Source organism: Netta rufina, assembly GCF_964035555.1.
Source record: "Netta rufina genome assembly, chromosome: 1".
NCBI lineage: Eukaryota > Metazoa > Chordata > Aves > Anseriformes > Anatidae > Netta > Netta rufina.
In genome coordinates, this window is record NC_140123.1 from 159,993,153 (window position 1) to 160,011,128 (window position 17,976).

At 40.4% G+C, this 17,976-nt stretch overlaps 1 protein-coding gene across 1 annotated transcript in view; it reads right to left on the bottom strand.

The window, feature by feature from the left end:
• The window catches only part of FGD6 (FYVE, RhoGEF and PH domain containing 6), a gene marked incomplete at its 5' end in the record, with an annotated part of 68,085 nt that overhangs the window by 39,382 nt on the left and 10,727 nt on the right, over window positions 1–17,976 (bottom strand). Inside the window, one exon of the mRNA XM_084305884.1 lies at window positions 2,440–2,581. Coding sequence (XP_084162010.1) covers window positions 2,440–2,581 — 142 coding nt within the window. The remainder of the gene's footprint in view (window positions 1–2,439; window positions 2,582–17,976) is intronic.

Genomic DNA, 17,976 nt, shown 5'->3' on the forward strand with positions numbered 1-17,976 from the left:
CTAGTGCTGGGAATCAAACAGTGGAATTGATGATATTCATAGGTTGGTTTTAATTATATTGTAACATTCAATAAATCCAGATTATTATTATTGATTTTAATTTTAATTCAATTGACAGTCCCAAATTACTAAATTACTTTCTAAATTTAGTAATTTCGTGCTGCATTACACACATTCAAAATACATTATGTATTTTATATACAACTATGCACCGAGCTGGGATTTAACTTCTAAAATTATGCTCATGTCCAAAAAGTACTTAGATCCACCCAGTGAGGGTCAATCAGATGTAGGCAAGATTGTAACACCCATCCTCAGGCCTCAATCCCTTTTTAGACAGCACAGCTGATAACACTGACTGCAAGACTGAACTCACAAATGCTTCCATTATGCAAAGCAAGGTATCACGGTGGATCTGAGAGTTGCAAATTAGATGAAAATTAGTATTTTGAGAACAAGATGGTAATGGAAAACAATTACAAAATGAAACATCACAGTCCATTTTCAGCCCCCTTTGAAAGACTTTTCACATACCAGATGGCAGTGAAAAGGCCATTTTGCATTTGTTCAGCCAGCAGATCCTCTGGGCCTAAAAGAGTCTAAATTGGAGACGTGAAGGATATGGACTGGGCTCCCTCTCAGATGTTCTCCTGGAAAGGAGCCTTGTGACTGCACTAATGGACAGAAAGCATCAAAACAGCCAGATGCTTGTGGTAGGGAAAAATAAAAACAAAAACAAAAACAGCTGAGGACCCATGCATTGATTGCTTCATTCCCTTCCACAGCTGCAGGAGCTGTGAGGAAGCTCTAGGCGAGAGCAGGTCGCTGCTAATCCCCAGCTGCCGGCCGCACGTGCTGCAAGCTGGCTGGAGCAAGCTGACGAGCAGATGCTTCAAAACAAGCTCTGAATTACTTGGTGGTGAGCACACATCCCCTAAAACCTGTCTGAGAAGCCTCCTAACAGAGACTCTTTTTCCTGCAAAACTGCTGTCACAGAAGGTTGAGGGCATTTTTAGGGGCACACAGCTAGCTTCTGTACAGATGCAATTCTGCTAAGTAACACAGAAATAAGCTTTTCCCTCCCCACATTTATTCCTCTCTGATCTAGTACAGTCAAAATTCAGACCTGACACAACACTATCTAATCTTCCCTTCCAGCACTGAGAAGTCTCACTGCAGTATTTTTTTGTTGGTGTCATGGTGGTGGTTTTTTTTTTGTTTTGTTTGTTTGTTTTTGTTTTTTGAAAGGAACCAAGTCTACCATCAAAGAAAACAAAGCTCCACTTGGAAGGGGATGAGTGCCACTAGAGCTGGTACTGAGGAGAGGCAATATTCTATAAGCATGCTGGTGTTAGGGCTGCCAGGACTAAAAAAAAAAAACCACCCTTCTTCAAGATGCAAGAAAGTGTTTTCTTCTGTGAGAAGAGGGATGGGACTCCGATTTTAATTTCATTTTAAATAGTTAGCACTGTCTCCTTGTTCCTCATATAAAAAGGAAATAAGATTTAAAGAGGGGAAATCATTCTGATCTGGTGGTCGCAGATGCTAGCAGAAAGGCAGACCTTGACCTTCACACAGGTGACCATGACTCTCACTCCCTCCAAGGGCCATAGAGGTGGTCCTGCAGCCTTACAGTGACAGGCCTCAGCACCAAAGGAGTCAATTAAGGAACCTAAATACTGGAAAGCAGGTGGAGCCTCCCGTTTTTCAGTCCATTGAAAAGGAAGAATTAAAAATTGTTTTGGTCACGTATGTCCTGTGTGCCAAGCAGTGTTATGCAGTGATCACTTACATGTCAGTTAGCAGACCATGTGAACGCAAGAAAGCTGTTTGCATAGACAAAGTGGTTACTGGAACACAGCCTTCACTGCATGGCCAACCCCCTGAAACAGGACTATCCAGGCAAAACTACAGCTTCCAAGAGATTTTCCAGAAGGAACGCCTCAGACCTTGCAACCTTCATCTGATCCCTTTCCTTGGGTTTCACCAAGGCTGACAAACCAAATGATTTTAAACTCAGGGCATAAGAGACATTGCGCGCTTTAGGATCCATGAGGAGTAGACAGCCTCATTAACAAGCTATTTACAAGCCTGACCATTTCAAAACTGAGTATCTCTGAATACACATCTGTGCGCGTAACTTCTAGATGAGCACAACAGGGAATTCTGCAGCTCAACAACTCAGGGAAAGACTGAGAACAAATGTGCCAAGCAGCACTTTCTAATAGCATGTTTTTAAACTCACTCTATTAATATTAGGATACCGTTTACAAATCAAAGTTTTGGAAAAAATGCACTAAACAATAAGAATGAAGGTATGGAATATACGAAGTTACATTGACTCAATGCCTTTTATTTGAAAATATCCCAACAGGTTCTCATTAAATAGCGCACACAGGAGGGAGGAATAGCTCCAAAAGATAAGGATAAAAAAAATACCTGATCTTGAGAATCAGGCTCCCCTTTGCTGGAATCAGAATTCGTGTCATCATCTTCATCGGAACTGTTCACGATATCTTCTTCATCTGACTGAAGATCTCCCATCACCATGCCAGGATGATCATGGTGCTCCTCTAAGGACCTATAATTAAAATATATACAGTTGCTAAGCATACCAAACTTTAAAGTTTTCTGCTTTACCCCACAGTAACTGGTGTGCTTGGTATCACAAGCATCAAGAACAGTAGTGTGTAATCTGAACACAATGACAGCAGTAGGATTTTCTACAGTGGACCCACAACTCTGCAATGCTTTATCTAAGCTGGTACTTGCACAACACTCACTGACAGCAGCCAAAAGCCTTGGGACGTTTGGAGTATTTATGTTATTCTTGTTCTTCAGAGTTTACCTGACAGCAAATATGATAACTCTGTTCCCTTTTTGCTACATGCACGTATAGCATAACATTTGTACTGTGTGCCAGAAGGATAAAGAAACATCGTGGTTTTTTTTTTCTTCCCTCTCTCTTGTAACAACAGGACCTGTTCCAGATGCAGTGCTCGGACTGGAGCTTTCTGTCTGAAATTTTAGATGCAAGTACAAGTACAAGGCTATTTATCAATGCTATCAAAGCTACCTAAACAACCGCATTAGGGATGGCAACATTATAACTGTTCTGCCCAATACTTCTTAAAAAAAAGAAAGCTGAATCTTTTGATTTAAAAACCCTATCCCCAGAGACAGACACCTTGCAGGTAGCTGTCAAAGCCATAAAATATAACAGTGTTCTGCTGCTGTACGAAGATTACAGAGGTCTCTTTTCATTTGCTTCAGCTGTATTTGCAGCACAGAAATTGCATGAGACAGGCACACAGCCTTCATTCTCTAACTAGCCTTGACAACTTTAACAGATTTAAGAAATGCATTTCTAGAAGAAAATGAAATGGGGGTGGGGTGCGGTTTAGAGAAAGCTAAAGAAGAAAACAAAATGACTAGAGGAAACAGAGCCTGAAGTTTTGATAAAGTCACACAGAGACACAACAAATCCCTGTGGTCCTAGTTTTAATCCTTAAGAATATCTAATCATTTTAAATTACACTTACGCAGTGTCAAAAGTCACAAAATCCGTGTTCAAGGTCTACATAAAGATGCCAGGATGCCACAAGTTTATTGTGAAATGAGACAAAAGTGATTAGCTGTTCTACAAAACCAAAAGCAAATGCAGAACCCCCTTAACCCCATGGCTGTTATAGCCAGCACAGATGTTACTATGCTGACCAACACCTAATTTCATGCAGCTAACATCTCTCACAGCTACAGATTTCTTTCCACAGATGCCCAGTGCCTCCCTACACAAGGGATGGTTAAGACTTATTGAGTCACAAGCAAGCAGAGATGGAGGGCAATTCTTTACACCCACCACCTCCAAACGTGATAGCTACCAGAAAGAAAGCGTATCAGTGTGGATCCCATGGGAAGCAGCTGCCGGTCACCTTTTTTTGAAGAGCTGAAATGAAGAATACCAACTGTGCAAGGATGCTCTGACAGCTACGGCAAGGTGTTGATTATTCAGTGCTCAAGGCAGAGACTGAAGAAAACAAAACAGCAAACAAATGCTGATCCCAAACGGAAAGATATTTAGAGATGAAGACAAAATAAGCTGGCCTGTGGACAGACCTTGGTCAGCCATAAGACATAGAAAAGACCAAAATAGCTTCGTTCTGTTAAAGCAACACAGGAAGGACAAGGGAAATACCCACGCACTTATTGTCTCCCACAGCCGAATTGGGGAGGTGGGGAGAAGAGCTTGCAGGCTCATCACTGGGTCCAGACGAGAGACTGAGATGAGGCTGTGGTACCCTGGGAGCATGGAAACACCCAGGGATTTCGGTTTGGAGAAGATCAACCTCACACAGCACAGACAAGCACTGAGAATGCCAGTGATGGCTCCTGCAGAAGCTCCACGAGTTTCAGGAAAGCAGAAAACGAGGCTTTCCCTCCTGCAGCTGCACGAGCCGGGCTCTAATATTTCCACAGTTATTTGTTAACTTCAGCAATTCAGAAAACTCCTCATCTAGTCCATTTAATTCACAGCCCAATGACTTGTTGGTCTGAAAATGTTTAATTTTAGCAGATGCCATCTCCTATCTTTTTATTTTATAGATGACAGACATCTTTATTTCATCTGTGACGTTACACAAGGTATATCTACCTCTCTGCTTGCAGGTTGAGAATCAAAAAAAATAATTCCTGCTATTTCTTTCTTTTCTATCATTTTATCATTTGCATCTAGCACTGAATCTATACTGATCTGGAATGACTTTTTCCATTGCAAAGTGCATTAAGAGCTTTATCTCTAACCACATCAGAATTCACTTTTTAGTCTCCTATTCATTAGTATTTACCTTTGTTAATGGACATTTTCTTCCCTTTTTCCTATCCTTAGTATTTGTTTTAACTGGTGCTTTAATTTCCTTTAAGTAGGATCTCTTCACACCACAAAAATGTTACTTTCACACTCGTTGAAATCATAGATCTTTCGCCTAAGCACATGACACAGGAATATTCTCAGATTTTGCTATCATTTTCCATCTAAATGCTTCCAGACAAGTGCCAACACATGAACTTGTTGAAAACCTGCTCTTTTTGAAGTCAGAAGCAAGCATATTTCTAGGTGAGGCTGTATTCTGCTTGCACAAACATAACCCAGTCGTCACTGAAGCATGAGGAACAAATCAGTTGGCCTGTGATAAGAATTTTCTAAATGCAAGAATAATCTGCTTATTTACCAGAAACATTTAGTTGAAAAAATTGAAGTTTTCAGTAATTAACTACTATTGATTTAGGATGTTTAGTAAGTCTGCAGATTAGAGCTGTTCAGTATTGTGGTTTTTTTTTATTCCTGTGAATTACATTGATGTTTAAGGAATGAGCTCCTTTTCGTGACCTCATGGCACGTATGCACATTCCCATGCTAGAAGTGCTGTTCCCATAAAGGAAACTGATCCACCAAATCTTTCCTGCAGCATCTGCCCCAACAGCCAAAGCACCTCAGAGCAGCTGCTGTTCATCTTCATACTGGGTTTCTTCAGCTCACAGCCTAACGCATCCCTCAGGTTCTTCCACCTGATGCTTTTATCTTTTGGCTGTTCTGTGTTTGTCTTTGGTTTTCTTTTCCTTCTTCTAAAAACAAATCCACAATGGATGAGTAGACGGATAATGATCAAAAGGCACATCACACCTGCACAATTTCCAGAATCGAACAAGCCGCATGCTCAGGGATAGGATGCAAACCTGTGGGTTTGTCCTCCTCTTCAGGGAAGGCTGTGACAGCGTCCCTACGTTGACTGGCTTTTATCAGCCATATGTGGGAGAACACGTGACTTTCCTTGCACCTTTTGCCTCAACCTTTCGTCACAAACACCATGGCTTTTCTGACAAAACAGAAAGTGGTTTTGTATATACGGATTACTCTCTCTGTACTTTTCTCTCTTAGTCCATCTGTATCACAAGTGTATATATAGTTCACTTAAAATTATCTCTAGACTAACTGAAATTCCTCATAGCCTTTAAATGAGTTTGGAAATAATAGTAAATCTTAAAATAAACAGAAGGTTTTTTCCCCAGATATCAATTCTCCTTTTTCAAAATACCACAGGCACGCAGTAGTGGTTATTTTTTAAGCACCTCTTCTGGCAGTGCACAATATCCCGCAAATACCTCCCTCTATCTTGTTCCCTCTTCATCACGATTCCTTGTCCTACCCACTGCGCTACTGAGAGAAACTTCTGCATTATCAGTCATGTGAAACACCATCACTGCCAGCTCACCCTACTGCCCACTGAGTAAGAATACCCTGTCATACCATGTGAGCAACCTACCTAAATATAGATGTGGGGCTTTTTCGACACGCAGAGCTAAAGGGGTGTCAATCTGCTTTGGAGTGAAGCAGTTTATGGGGTGAAGTGTTTGCATTGTGCCGGATGTTCCTAATGCAACAGCAGAACACTAATGAAACAAAACATGCCAGTCCTAGTCAGACAAACAGGATGAAATTTTCATAACATAAAGAACTGCCACCAAGCTACTCCCAACAGAAAAATAAATCCTATCCTGAGCACCACAAAAATCCTTATTGTATTCAAAACATGACCAAAACACCTTACCTCAAATACTGTAACTTAAAACTGCAAATGTTTATTCCCACATGTATTTCTTTCATGTAAAAACTACATTTGGCAGCTCTACTGTTTGCAGCTTTATAAACTAAGGTATTCAGTGAGGCTTGTACAAGCAAAAAAACTTTCAAAAGCTAAACCACCAGCATAGTTTTTATTATTATTATTTTTTCTTTTTAGCAAATTGGTTAAACTGCCAGACTGGAACCACAGATACACATTTTTTTCTGCTAATCAGAATAGGATTTATTTTTCTAGCTGGAAGAGCTTGATGGCTGTACTGTTTATGTGTATTAGTATAGAAGGTCCAAACACGCCTGAGGCTTTGCTTTCAGGCATTGTTGATTTAGATGCTGCATAGGACACTATAGCCTGAAGTCACAATAAACATTTCAGTCTTGGTTCCCAAATTATTCAGAAAGCAATTGTTATTTTAAGCTTGACTGAGATGATTCAGAGATTCTCTGCCTTGCAATGTCCCCAGCATTAAGTATGTTAACAGCAACTTGGAATTAACTTCATATGCAGAATCACCATAACTATAAAAGCAAGTTTTCACAGCTTCAAATTATTTCTTCGTATAGATTCATCCACATTGCTCCTTTATACACATTTTCTTAGATTTTAAGCGGTATCTCTATTTCTACTAAATAATCAAAAATAAGTAGGAATGCTGAATGAACAAACTCAGCACATAACGTTCTGCTAAAAGCATAAAGTTATCTCTCATGCTTTTTGCAGGAGTGGCTCACATATTTATACTTCTGTCTCTTCCCCCAGTATTTCTTCTTTATGTCCTGTTTTTTTTTGTTGTTTCATCTTATTTTTAAGGAAGCCTTCAACATACAGGCAAAAATTACACAAACTTCAGTTTATACTAAACTAAAAAATACAGATCAAAACATAAGAGAGCAAATAAGCTATCATGATATGATAGCTTAGTATCATAGCTTGTAGGATCTCAACTCCTTTTTCTATTGATATACCATTTCACAAGCCTTTCACAGTTGCTTTCATCTCACCTACTGCTGTTCATCTACTTCTAGTTTAAATACCTCCAGCCCACACAATCAATTTAAACAAATAAGGAACATTCAGCTGTGTGGTTTGTTTGTTTGTTTGTTTTAATGACCTAAAAGCATATTGACTGTGGGTCTGTGGAGGAGAGAGCTGATAAGGCTGTTACATTTCTTCACAGCACTTCATACTTGTAATAGCTGTAGGTATGACAGCATGCCTCGCTGACTGACCCTACAGTGGATCCTAGGCGTATGCTTCTGACAATTTGAGAAGCAATTATATTTGAGAAGCAATTATATGATCTGGGCACTCAGGACAGCAGAAGATGCTCTCGGAATGCCATAGCAGAAGGGAAATTATTGCCACAATTGTTTGATTTTGTTTAGTGAGCTTCCTTTTGTTTTAATTTGATACTTTTTATTTAATATACTTCAATGTTTTTCACATTTATTTGCTGCAGGTGTGTTTTGTTTTTTGTTTTGAAAAAAAGGAAATCAGCTGTATAGCTGTGTTTTGCCAAGCAAGTATACTTGGCAAAACACAAAGATAATAATGAATTCTAGCCAAGATCACTAATGAGCTCCTGTGGAAGTCTTAAGGAAATCTATGAAGGCATTAGTGATCATCTCAAGATTAATAAAGGCATCAATTAATGTGCTTTTTGGACATATTACATTTTGTTTCAACATCTCAGCTCCACAACCATCTTGAAGATTAGCCTATATTTCCTTTTTGGGACCCTAATCCATCATAACCTCATTATTTAAACTTCAGATTCTCTGATGCCAGCAACTATTGACCATTTTAGCTCTTACTGAACTTCCCTCCCTCATCGTCATCTTCACATCTCCCTGCTTTCTGTGTCTCATTCAGACATACTGGACCAGCAAGCAACAAGTGAGGATGAAACGCAGCATGGACCAGTTGGCTTACTTATCTTAGTTACTTCTACAGCACTGGTCACATCTTGGCTTTAATGACAGTTGCATGGCTGGGAAGAGCTCAAGCTGAGACTATGACTTTCTTCTCCAGCGCAGAGGGCAGTGTCAGAAACACTCACGAGTATCGCTGCAGCTCTGGTGGTGCCAGCTTGGCTGCCAACGCTGGGCATTGGATGCCTTGTTGCAGACAAGCTAACAGGGCTTCGCCTTCTCTGCCAAAAACGGTGCTTCTCTGCAATAAGAGCCACTTGGCAAGATGTCCTTTCAAACAGCATTTTACAAGGCAGCTTTAAAGTTATGCTTTTAAGGCTTTTAAGTTCTGCAATAAGGACAACTCAATGATTTCAATATGCTCTTGGTGTTATTTGGACTAATAGTAAGAAAAAAAAAAAAAAAAAAAGGCAACAGACCGGGAGTTTTTATGGGTCTGATGCTAGGGAATGTGACAGACAGCTAATCTTGATCTCTCTTTTATTTATTTTATTTTTACAACCACTGAACAGACCATGCCTCTGAGATCCATTAGTTATTTTTGTGAGCTGTCCTTCCATAGTTGACATTGCTGAGGGAAAAAAAATCAGACATATATCATATTTAAATTAAAAAAAAAAAAAAAAAAAGGCATCACAAAACAAGTATCAAGCAAACTAGACCAATGAATTTATGATTATTTGCATCACTTATAATTCCTCTGGTATATTCTCTCCAGGCTGGTTAGGGAACTTTAAGGATAGAATTACAAGCATAAACACTCCTCAGTTAGCACAGCCAGCAAACAGAAGCAACCTGCTTCCAGCTGAGCAACTCAAATGGAAAATGTTTTATGCAAGGCACCGCTCTCTTTGTCCTGGTCTTTACCTCTGGATTTGCCCCTGCTCACACCTGGATTTTCTGGGGAAGGGGCTCTCAGAGGCCCTGCTGCCAGCTGGCACTGCATTCAGCTGGTGACACCGGCAACTCTGCACTTGGTTGGGCACATGGCAAACTGCAGCACCTGACTTGCTGGAACCAGGCAATCCCAGCATTTGCAGCCTGAAGCATTTATTTTTGTGTTTGTTATCCTCAGGTCAAGATAGCCATTATTGCTCTCCTCAACAAGAAGAAAAAATAGTTTGATTCTCATTTTAAGTAAAAATAAGCAAGGCATTTGCTATGTGTTTCACAGTTACAGTTTTGTCCTTTTTTTAATTTAAACTAAACCAATCCATTCAACCCAGTCTTCAGCCGCCCTACTTCAGGCACGCTATGCTCTGTACCGCTCGCTGTGCATGCACATTAGTGCACGACTTGAAAAGTGTGGCTCGGAGGCCACTGCCACATCCAGCACCGATGTCAGCAGCCGCCAGACCGGCTCCCACTGCAGGCAGCCTCCCGCAGGCACTGCATGCAGCCTTTCTCAGTTTCTGCTGGACCGTTTGTTGACAATTCCCCCGCTCCCTGGAAAGTTCAGCATAAACACACATGCATGCTTCAGATGCTTCCACGCTCACCACAGAAAAGCCTTATTTAAAAAAATAAATAATAATAATGAAGAAAAGAGGTCTCAGTTCTAAAAGTCTCTGAGAAAACTGTTCTCTGACCTGCATTATTTATCACGTCAATGTGTTTAATGAAGCAACCTCTGCCATGCCGCAGGTGGTGCACAGCACATCGATTCAGCTGCCCAGCACCATGGCATGGGTATGAAGAGCAGAGCACATGGCCCCATCACCCTGCCTCTGCCAGAGTTACTGCTGCACACCAGAGGACTTCATGTGGGTTTAACAAGCCAAAATCCATGCCGGTACCATGGGCTGGCCTTCTGCATTAGTACTGGAAAGTGAAACACAGCAGCAAATCGCATGGATTTAAACCCTTGCCTTGAGACTTGCATAGGGGAAGGATTCTACCAGTTCTTCTCATCGCCACACAAAAATGTGAGGGATTTCGCTCCTTCAGAAGCAGGTAAAAGTATAAAGTCTTTGCAGAATTTACAGCTTTTTGCCTTCCCTTGCCATTAATGCTAGTTTCCAGCCCTATTTCATAGGGAGAGCTGCACATCCAGAATGCCCAGGGCCAAAACTTTTGGAAAAACTTCTGGCACGGAAGTGCTAACAAACAGTATAGAGAAGGCCCATGAACATATGGTGCTTATTTGCAATCAGGACCTGCTACTCTAAATCTTCACTCCCCCCAGTGAGAAGTGTTTACTGGGAAAGGACAGCAGGACCAGAAGAGAATTCTAGAAAACTATATGACAAAATCTCAAACCATGCATTAGCAATTAGGAAAGGGGGAACTTCAACAAAGTGAGAACAAAAATTCCTATTAATACCCATTTCAAGCAAAATTGACTTTACCTTGCCAGGACTACCATGAAATTCCAGTGTATAACTACTTTTCATCAACTAAAACCAAAGTCAATGGAAGGGCCTAAAACCTTATGTATTGACTGATCATTATCTTTACTACTTTTTTGGTGACTTAATCCCTGAAATCAGGGCTGTAATGGTTTTCTTCAAAACGTTGCTTGTTCAATTTAAAAATAACGCACAGCCCATCACACTGCAATTTTTACGTGGCAGATGCTTAGAAGATGACGAAAGAAAACTAAATATCAGAGTACTCAAAAGCTAGTGACTTAGAGCTAAAGTAAACACAGAGTGACTTAACTCTTAAACACACGGCTGTCTGCATGCACGTTAGCTGGCAGAGCTTCTTGGCCAGCCTGCTGAAAAACAGTGGATGAAGTAGCTTGGTTGAAAGCAGCACATGCTCACTGCAAACAGTAATCGTGCAGTTCTCAAGACCAGACTTGTGCTCTCTTCCTCTGGTATTTTGCATCAGTTAGACGAAGAATGGGATTTAGATGCTTTTGCTGAACTTTTCAGCTCATCTCAAAATCAATACAGAACAACTGACCCCCAGGAACGCCAGTGGAAATGTGGATATATATCAACTGAATTCAGTGCAGTTGAAATCACCAAGCCATCAGCTTAGGTTGTACTTATTGAATTGGTGGTTTTGATAAAATTCCTTTTGTTTATCCACATAAATGGGAGTTGGTTTTTTTTGTCCACTTCTGCTTGATTGGGTGAAACAGTTCCACCTAAGCACAAAGACAATCATCTCAAGGAAAATTTAAACTTGTGTAAACTTTAAGTTTTTAAAAGAAATTTCTTGGATTCTAGTATCTAAAAACAAACCTGCATTCCTTAACCTAAACTCCTTAACCTCAATGTCTAGGGCACTGAGACAACATAGCTGCATACAGTTCTGCAAGTCTACTCATTAAAACTACTTTCATTGGAACAAATGTGAATGTGGGGTAAATCATGCATAATAATACCACTGTTGGCATTTAAATAAAAACTGAAATTAATATTTTGACTCTTTTCTCTCCCAACACTTATTTTATGCCAAAACCCCCTACTGTTTTACATGTACGATTAAATTAGTCCTTGCTGCAGTTAAAATATCACCACACAAAACAGAGTACTAAGGAGCTTCACAAACACATTTCCTGAGCCAATGCTGAAAATAACCCACAGGAAAAGGCTGTTGTTGAGCACATAAATGGGTCTTTCATCAATTTCCATCTGAGATACTCTCTTATGTTATACATCAGGAACCTGCAGCGTGTAGCGTCAACGGCAAGGGGGGGACAGGGAGGCCCAAGCTGGAGGCTGGGAGCAAGGCCAGCATTAGGTGACAAACACACCGAGTTAGCTTCCCTCTCCTGGAGGAACAGGAAATATGCAGAAAGAATGCTGAAATCAGGAAAAAGCAAACATGGAACAAAAGAAGAAACCTTTACAGATTGTGAAAATGAGGTGACACTGAGCTCCCGTACCCACAGGAGAGGGCGCAGGCCAAAGGAGGCGGCTGCGTGCCCTGCGGGGCCCCGGCCTCCTCCCGACACCTCGCTGCACCGCCTCGCCTGGCACAACGTCACTGGGAGGAAGGATGAGGACATCCTTGTATTGTACCAGGGATCGATGGGAACAGCATAGCTGTGACATTTTTGCCTTCTGCAGCTTGCACTTCTTTGGTGGGAAATGAACGATAACACACTTTATCATTTACTTCAGAACAGATAATGCATTTACGCTCCAAATGGCTCTTTTAATGCATACGGATGGCACGTGCTCTGAGTATAACATGCCATAACTTGCTAGACCGTACAAAACAGTGACACAAGGAGCCACACAAAGCCTTTCTGGAAGCAGCAGAGGGATTCACCCAACAACCAGCGAGTGTCCCCCACCAGGCCAGTCTTGTCTCGGCTGCCACCGCCAGCGCTCTCCCCTCATACACACCAACACATCCAGCCCCAGCTGGACTTTGCAAAATGATAATGTCAGGAACTTCAATCACATCTATTTTTAAGTAGTACCTATAAACTTTGATACATTAAAAATCTTTTACTACTGCTTTTCTAATTCTAGAAAAAAAATTGCCATGCACCATACCTAGGACAACTTGCTTCACCATTTCTTTCTATCGACCAAGAGCCCTTCAAAAGAAGATGAAGGATAAATCAAAGCCACTCAGAAGACAGAAATTCTATTTCATGACAACTTTGGAGATCTTCACAATTGTTTTCATTTCATAAGGCTTTCCTAACATTTTCAAAACAGGATTGTATGCTATGATGGACTTGGTTTTGGAAATATGCAGTTTTCCAATTCATTTCCCTCCCTTGGAGGTGACAAGAAAGCACTGGACCTCAGAATCTTTTCCAATGTCAAACCAAATGAAACCAGCACATTTCAAATATGTTTGCATGAGCATGTGTCAAAATAAATAAATAAATAAAATAAGTTCCTATTTTTTTCCGGTTAAAAAGAAAAAAGACAACAGCTTGGTATACTTCTCCCAGAGTGTTACAAGATTCAATTACTTTCCCAGAGTATGTATCTTCTTCTTATAATACGTGAAATTATTTCAGGTTGTATAGCAGACTAAATTATAAACCTGTGTGACTCAAAAGCACCCCAATACTAGGGAAAATTGCTCCTGCTATTGGAAAATCAGGCCACGGAGACAAAGACTTGCTTAAAGATTCCTGCAAGAAAAGAAAGAAAAAGACAACACACCCTACATGTTTTCTTAAGCAAAAAATTCACTGCAAGTCTGTCATGCACTTTCATTGCACTACCCTAGCATTATAAAATAATTAACTCAACAATACAAAATAAAGTATTTCCAGGCCCATAGACAGTGATTTGAGCTGACCCTCTTGAAAGAGCAGATGGGCTCAGAGTGGTGTACAGCCACAGTGAGAAGGTCCCGGCATCCAGATACACCCAAATCCTTCCTAAAGTCTTCGGGTCTGAACACTGATATTTTTACCAATGTTACCATAGTTTTTCTTTAAACACAAAAATACAAACAAAATGCCTTCAATACCTAAAATGTATTTCAAGCATTCAAATCTTAGCATGCTCAAAAAATGTTTTTAGATGTTATTTAGACACTGCAGTATTTTGTCAATTTAATATTTCTCTTAAAAAGTTGCTGAACAGGAACCTTGAAGTTGTCTTCACAACCCACCACCACCGCCCCCCTAAAAAAAAAAAATCCCCCACCCCCCAAAAAAGAAAAATCACTAACATAGCCAATGACTAAACAGTACCACATTTATCTGGAGTAACACTACTCGTAAGAAGCATGCCTCAACCCTGATGAAGTTCAGTACATCAAAGAGGAATACCTATCAAAGCCAAGCGCTTAATCACACATATTTCAGTACTAAATTCACTATTCCAGGAAGGCTTTCATGGAGACACAATTGACCTCTTGAGGACTCAGTCGCTGAATCAGAATTTAGTCCTGGTAACTAAATTTACATTTTGCACTGGGGTGTTCATTTCTGGAAAATCAATGGACTAAACTAAATTTGCACAGATGGGGGGAAATAGGAAGTAGCCTATAATGAAAGCAACATGAAGATCTCAAAGCATTGTTGTCACACGGCACTCTCCCTCCTCCAACCCTTTCAAAAGGAAAATCCTAGCAGGAAATACAATGATGATGACACAGCTATAAATTTCATCCAAATCAATTAGTAATCATGTACACTTGCAAAACCTTGAAGGAACAGCAACAAAAGTAGCCGGTAAATACAGTACGCTATTCCTGAAGGGTGGAGGAACCTGAAGAACAATTCTCCTGCCTCAAACAATACAAAAAAATGCAAAAAGGAAGTCCATGAGATCCAGAGAAGTTCAAGTTACCGTTTTCTGTAGCATGACATATGTTCCAAATAATTTTTGCTTTTCCTCCAGACATATGTACACTCAAGTTTACTTTTGGTTATAATGAAGATCTTGTCATCTTCTTCAAAAAAAAGTTATTAAGAATAGAAGGATAACATGTATAAATAATTCTCTTTTACTGGTAGGTTCTAAAAATCACATTACTTCAAAACAGCAATATTTTGATCTGCTGGTTTCTGATAATATTAAAAAGAATTGCTGTGTTGGTACCAGCAGCACTGACTTTTCTCCTCAGATTTCAGGCCTGGACTATTAGTTTCTCAAAAGTAACACCCTAAAAAAAAGCTGTTTTCCTTGTTGTTACCTGCAAGTAGCTAGTGATATTTAAAACTTACTTTACATTTATCTGTACATTTTTTAATCCCACAGCATCTACTCTTTGCTCCCTTTGTTTGCAGATTCCTCATAACAATGCATGCACTTTCATTATTCATTTTAATTTGGTGGTCAAACAGGTAGACTAGGGCAAAATAAACAATCCTTAAAAACTGTTTAAGAGACTTTTTTCTACAGTGAAAACAAAACACGGATTATCTGCTATCAAGGTTCTGTCATTACTGTCTTTATTCAGTATATTCAGGTGACGTGCTGATAATCAACACGAGCCCCCAGGCTCCCACTGTCAGGCTCCATCCCCACTGTGTGGTTCACAGCCCACACCAGGACACTCACTCCCCTCCTTCTAAAGTCAAGCCCCACATCAGCAGAAGGGAAACTGACTTCAAATAACTCAAAAATCAAGTGGTTAGTGACAACTGGTACCCAAACCATTAATTATCCAGGCCTGCCATTCTAGATTTAAATTCCTGTGGGAAGGCCAAAGCAAATAAAAATTATCTGAATTTAATAAAACATACAAATTTAGGCTAAGCACATCAGAAGCTATTAACATTCTCCATTAAAGCCTACTGGTTTTACCAGATAGGATCAGGGAAAGCTTCTCAGTAGCCACTGGAGCACTGGATACATTATGGAGATTTTACACCTTCCTCCACAAAGAAATGTAACATTGGGGAGATGGTACTGAACTCTTCTAGTAATGCAAACCCTGTGTTCAGGATCAATATACTGCATATACGCTATTATTGTGACTAGACGTGTAGGCAATCAGTCTATGAACTTCTCAGAAGAAAAATCTCATTTATACCCTGTCTTTTATCATAAGATAACCTGCTTTGACACCCATTAGCAGTGCCTCACAGAAGTTTTATGTGCCATGATCTATGAAGAAGAGGTAAGCACATGTTCTGACAGGCTGGGGAAAATGCTAGCAGTAATTATTACAATAACATGGCATGTTTCTCTAACCAGTTTTATAATACCACTTGGCACAGGGAACGCCAGAAGTTTCTTAAAGAGCTATGCAGAAAAGGGAAGATGGCATTGATAAAGAGGCTACAAAAGGAGCTAGGAAAACAACGGATGGGAAAACCAGAGAAACTGCCTGCTTGGCTCCGGCTGGGCTAGGACCCTGGCACCTTCCATGCAGAGCCAACACCAGCCCCTGCACCTGCTCCTCCAGACCCAGCTAGTCTGTCTCAGGAGACCACTGCCCCCCGTGTCTCCTTCTTCTCCTTGGGATTTCTTTGTTCCCTGAGACCTACTGAAGTAATTTCATATGTAAATAATTTCCTATGGTAGTTTCTGACTGGGACTCTATAGTAGTTTAACATAAACCCTGAGATGAAGTGTTCTGGTTATGTTTTTCTATGTGTGCTTTTTAAAGAAAAACACAACACAAACCCAGTTCTGCCAAGACCACCCAGCTTAGGGAGCACTACAGGCACAGATGTGCCAGGGTACAAGAGATCACTTAAACCCTTAAGTCACTGTTGGTACTGAGGAGGGATGCTGTGGAGAGGGAATAACCATAAATCTCATACACTCAGCCAGGTGAGAAAACTAAGCAGCCACTGCAGTCTCATGCCTACTGCGCTTTATTCAGCAAAATGTTCCTCTTCCTAAAACAAAGAGAAACACTCACCTGATTCATGACCACAACACAAACCTAAATAATCAAACATACATTAAATATATCCTTCTTTAGGTTTGGACTCACACTTCTTTGGTAAACCAAAGCAAGGAAATACCGAAAGAATGGAGTCAACAGCCCCAAAAGGTAACCCAAAATTAGGTTTAAACAAAGAGCATACACTCGGTCTGGAATTCGTGGCACTTAAAGAATTCCATGATGAAAACAAGAAGCACCCTATTGTAAGCAAGAAAGATACTCAACAAGCATATAAGCAAATACATGTATACCAATACCAAGCCCGTAACTAGAAATCCTACTTCCCACAATAAAGTTTAATGCTTTCCATCAAACAGTCCAAAGTTAAGAATATCAACTCTGTAAACAATTACTAACAAAGGATGCCACTTAAAATGTAACTCCACCTCTATAAGAGAACACGCTCCCCTAGAGAATAGAAAGACCCCTTGGAGCATGCATTTGCTGCTCACGCATCCAAAATGAAGCTTAGCTTATAATCACACATAACTCTTCTTTTTAATGGAAGATTTCTATCTCATTTGTTCTCATCAATATGCAAATACTCTCAAGAGTGTGAAGAAGCTTGCTGGGGACTATGAAATACACAAGTTGGGTATTTTGTTTAAATCCTTAACACTGGTCTGAGACAATGCTTAAGGTTCTGCAAGACCAACTGATTAGCTGAATTTAATTAGTTAAGTAATACCAAGTTGGGTCAAAATAATGTTTCACCCATTACAATACTCTGACAGACACAGTAGGAAATGCTATTCCAGGAGAACGTGTTAGCCTGCCCCTCCCTGTGGCCCATTCCTCCTGCCAGCATCCACAATCACAGCACTACAGATGTTACGAGGTCTGCACCTGCCTATTCCATTTAGCATCTGTTTGGGACATCTCCGTGAATTGGTGCAATTCCTTTCTGAATCTGAGGATACTATCTATCGACCTCCACCACCTCTCTGGACAGTGTAACAGCCGTTTGCTCCTTGCCCTGCAGCGAGTGCTTCCTTTCCCCTACCGTGTCACAAACCCCTGTCTTTCCGAAATGTTTTGTATGGGTCACACAGGACTCATGCACTTCCACTAATCTTACTGCACCTGTTGGCACAGGAAGATACAGAATACTCAGTGTGTTCATGGAG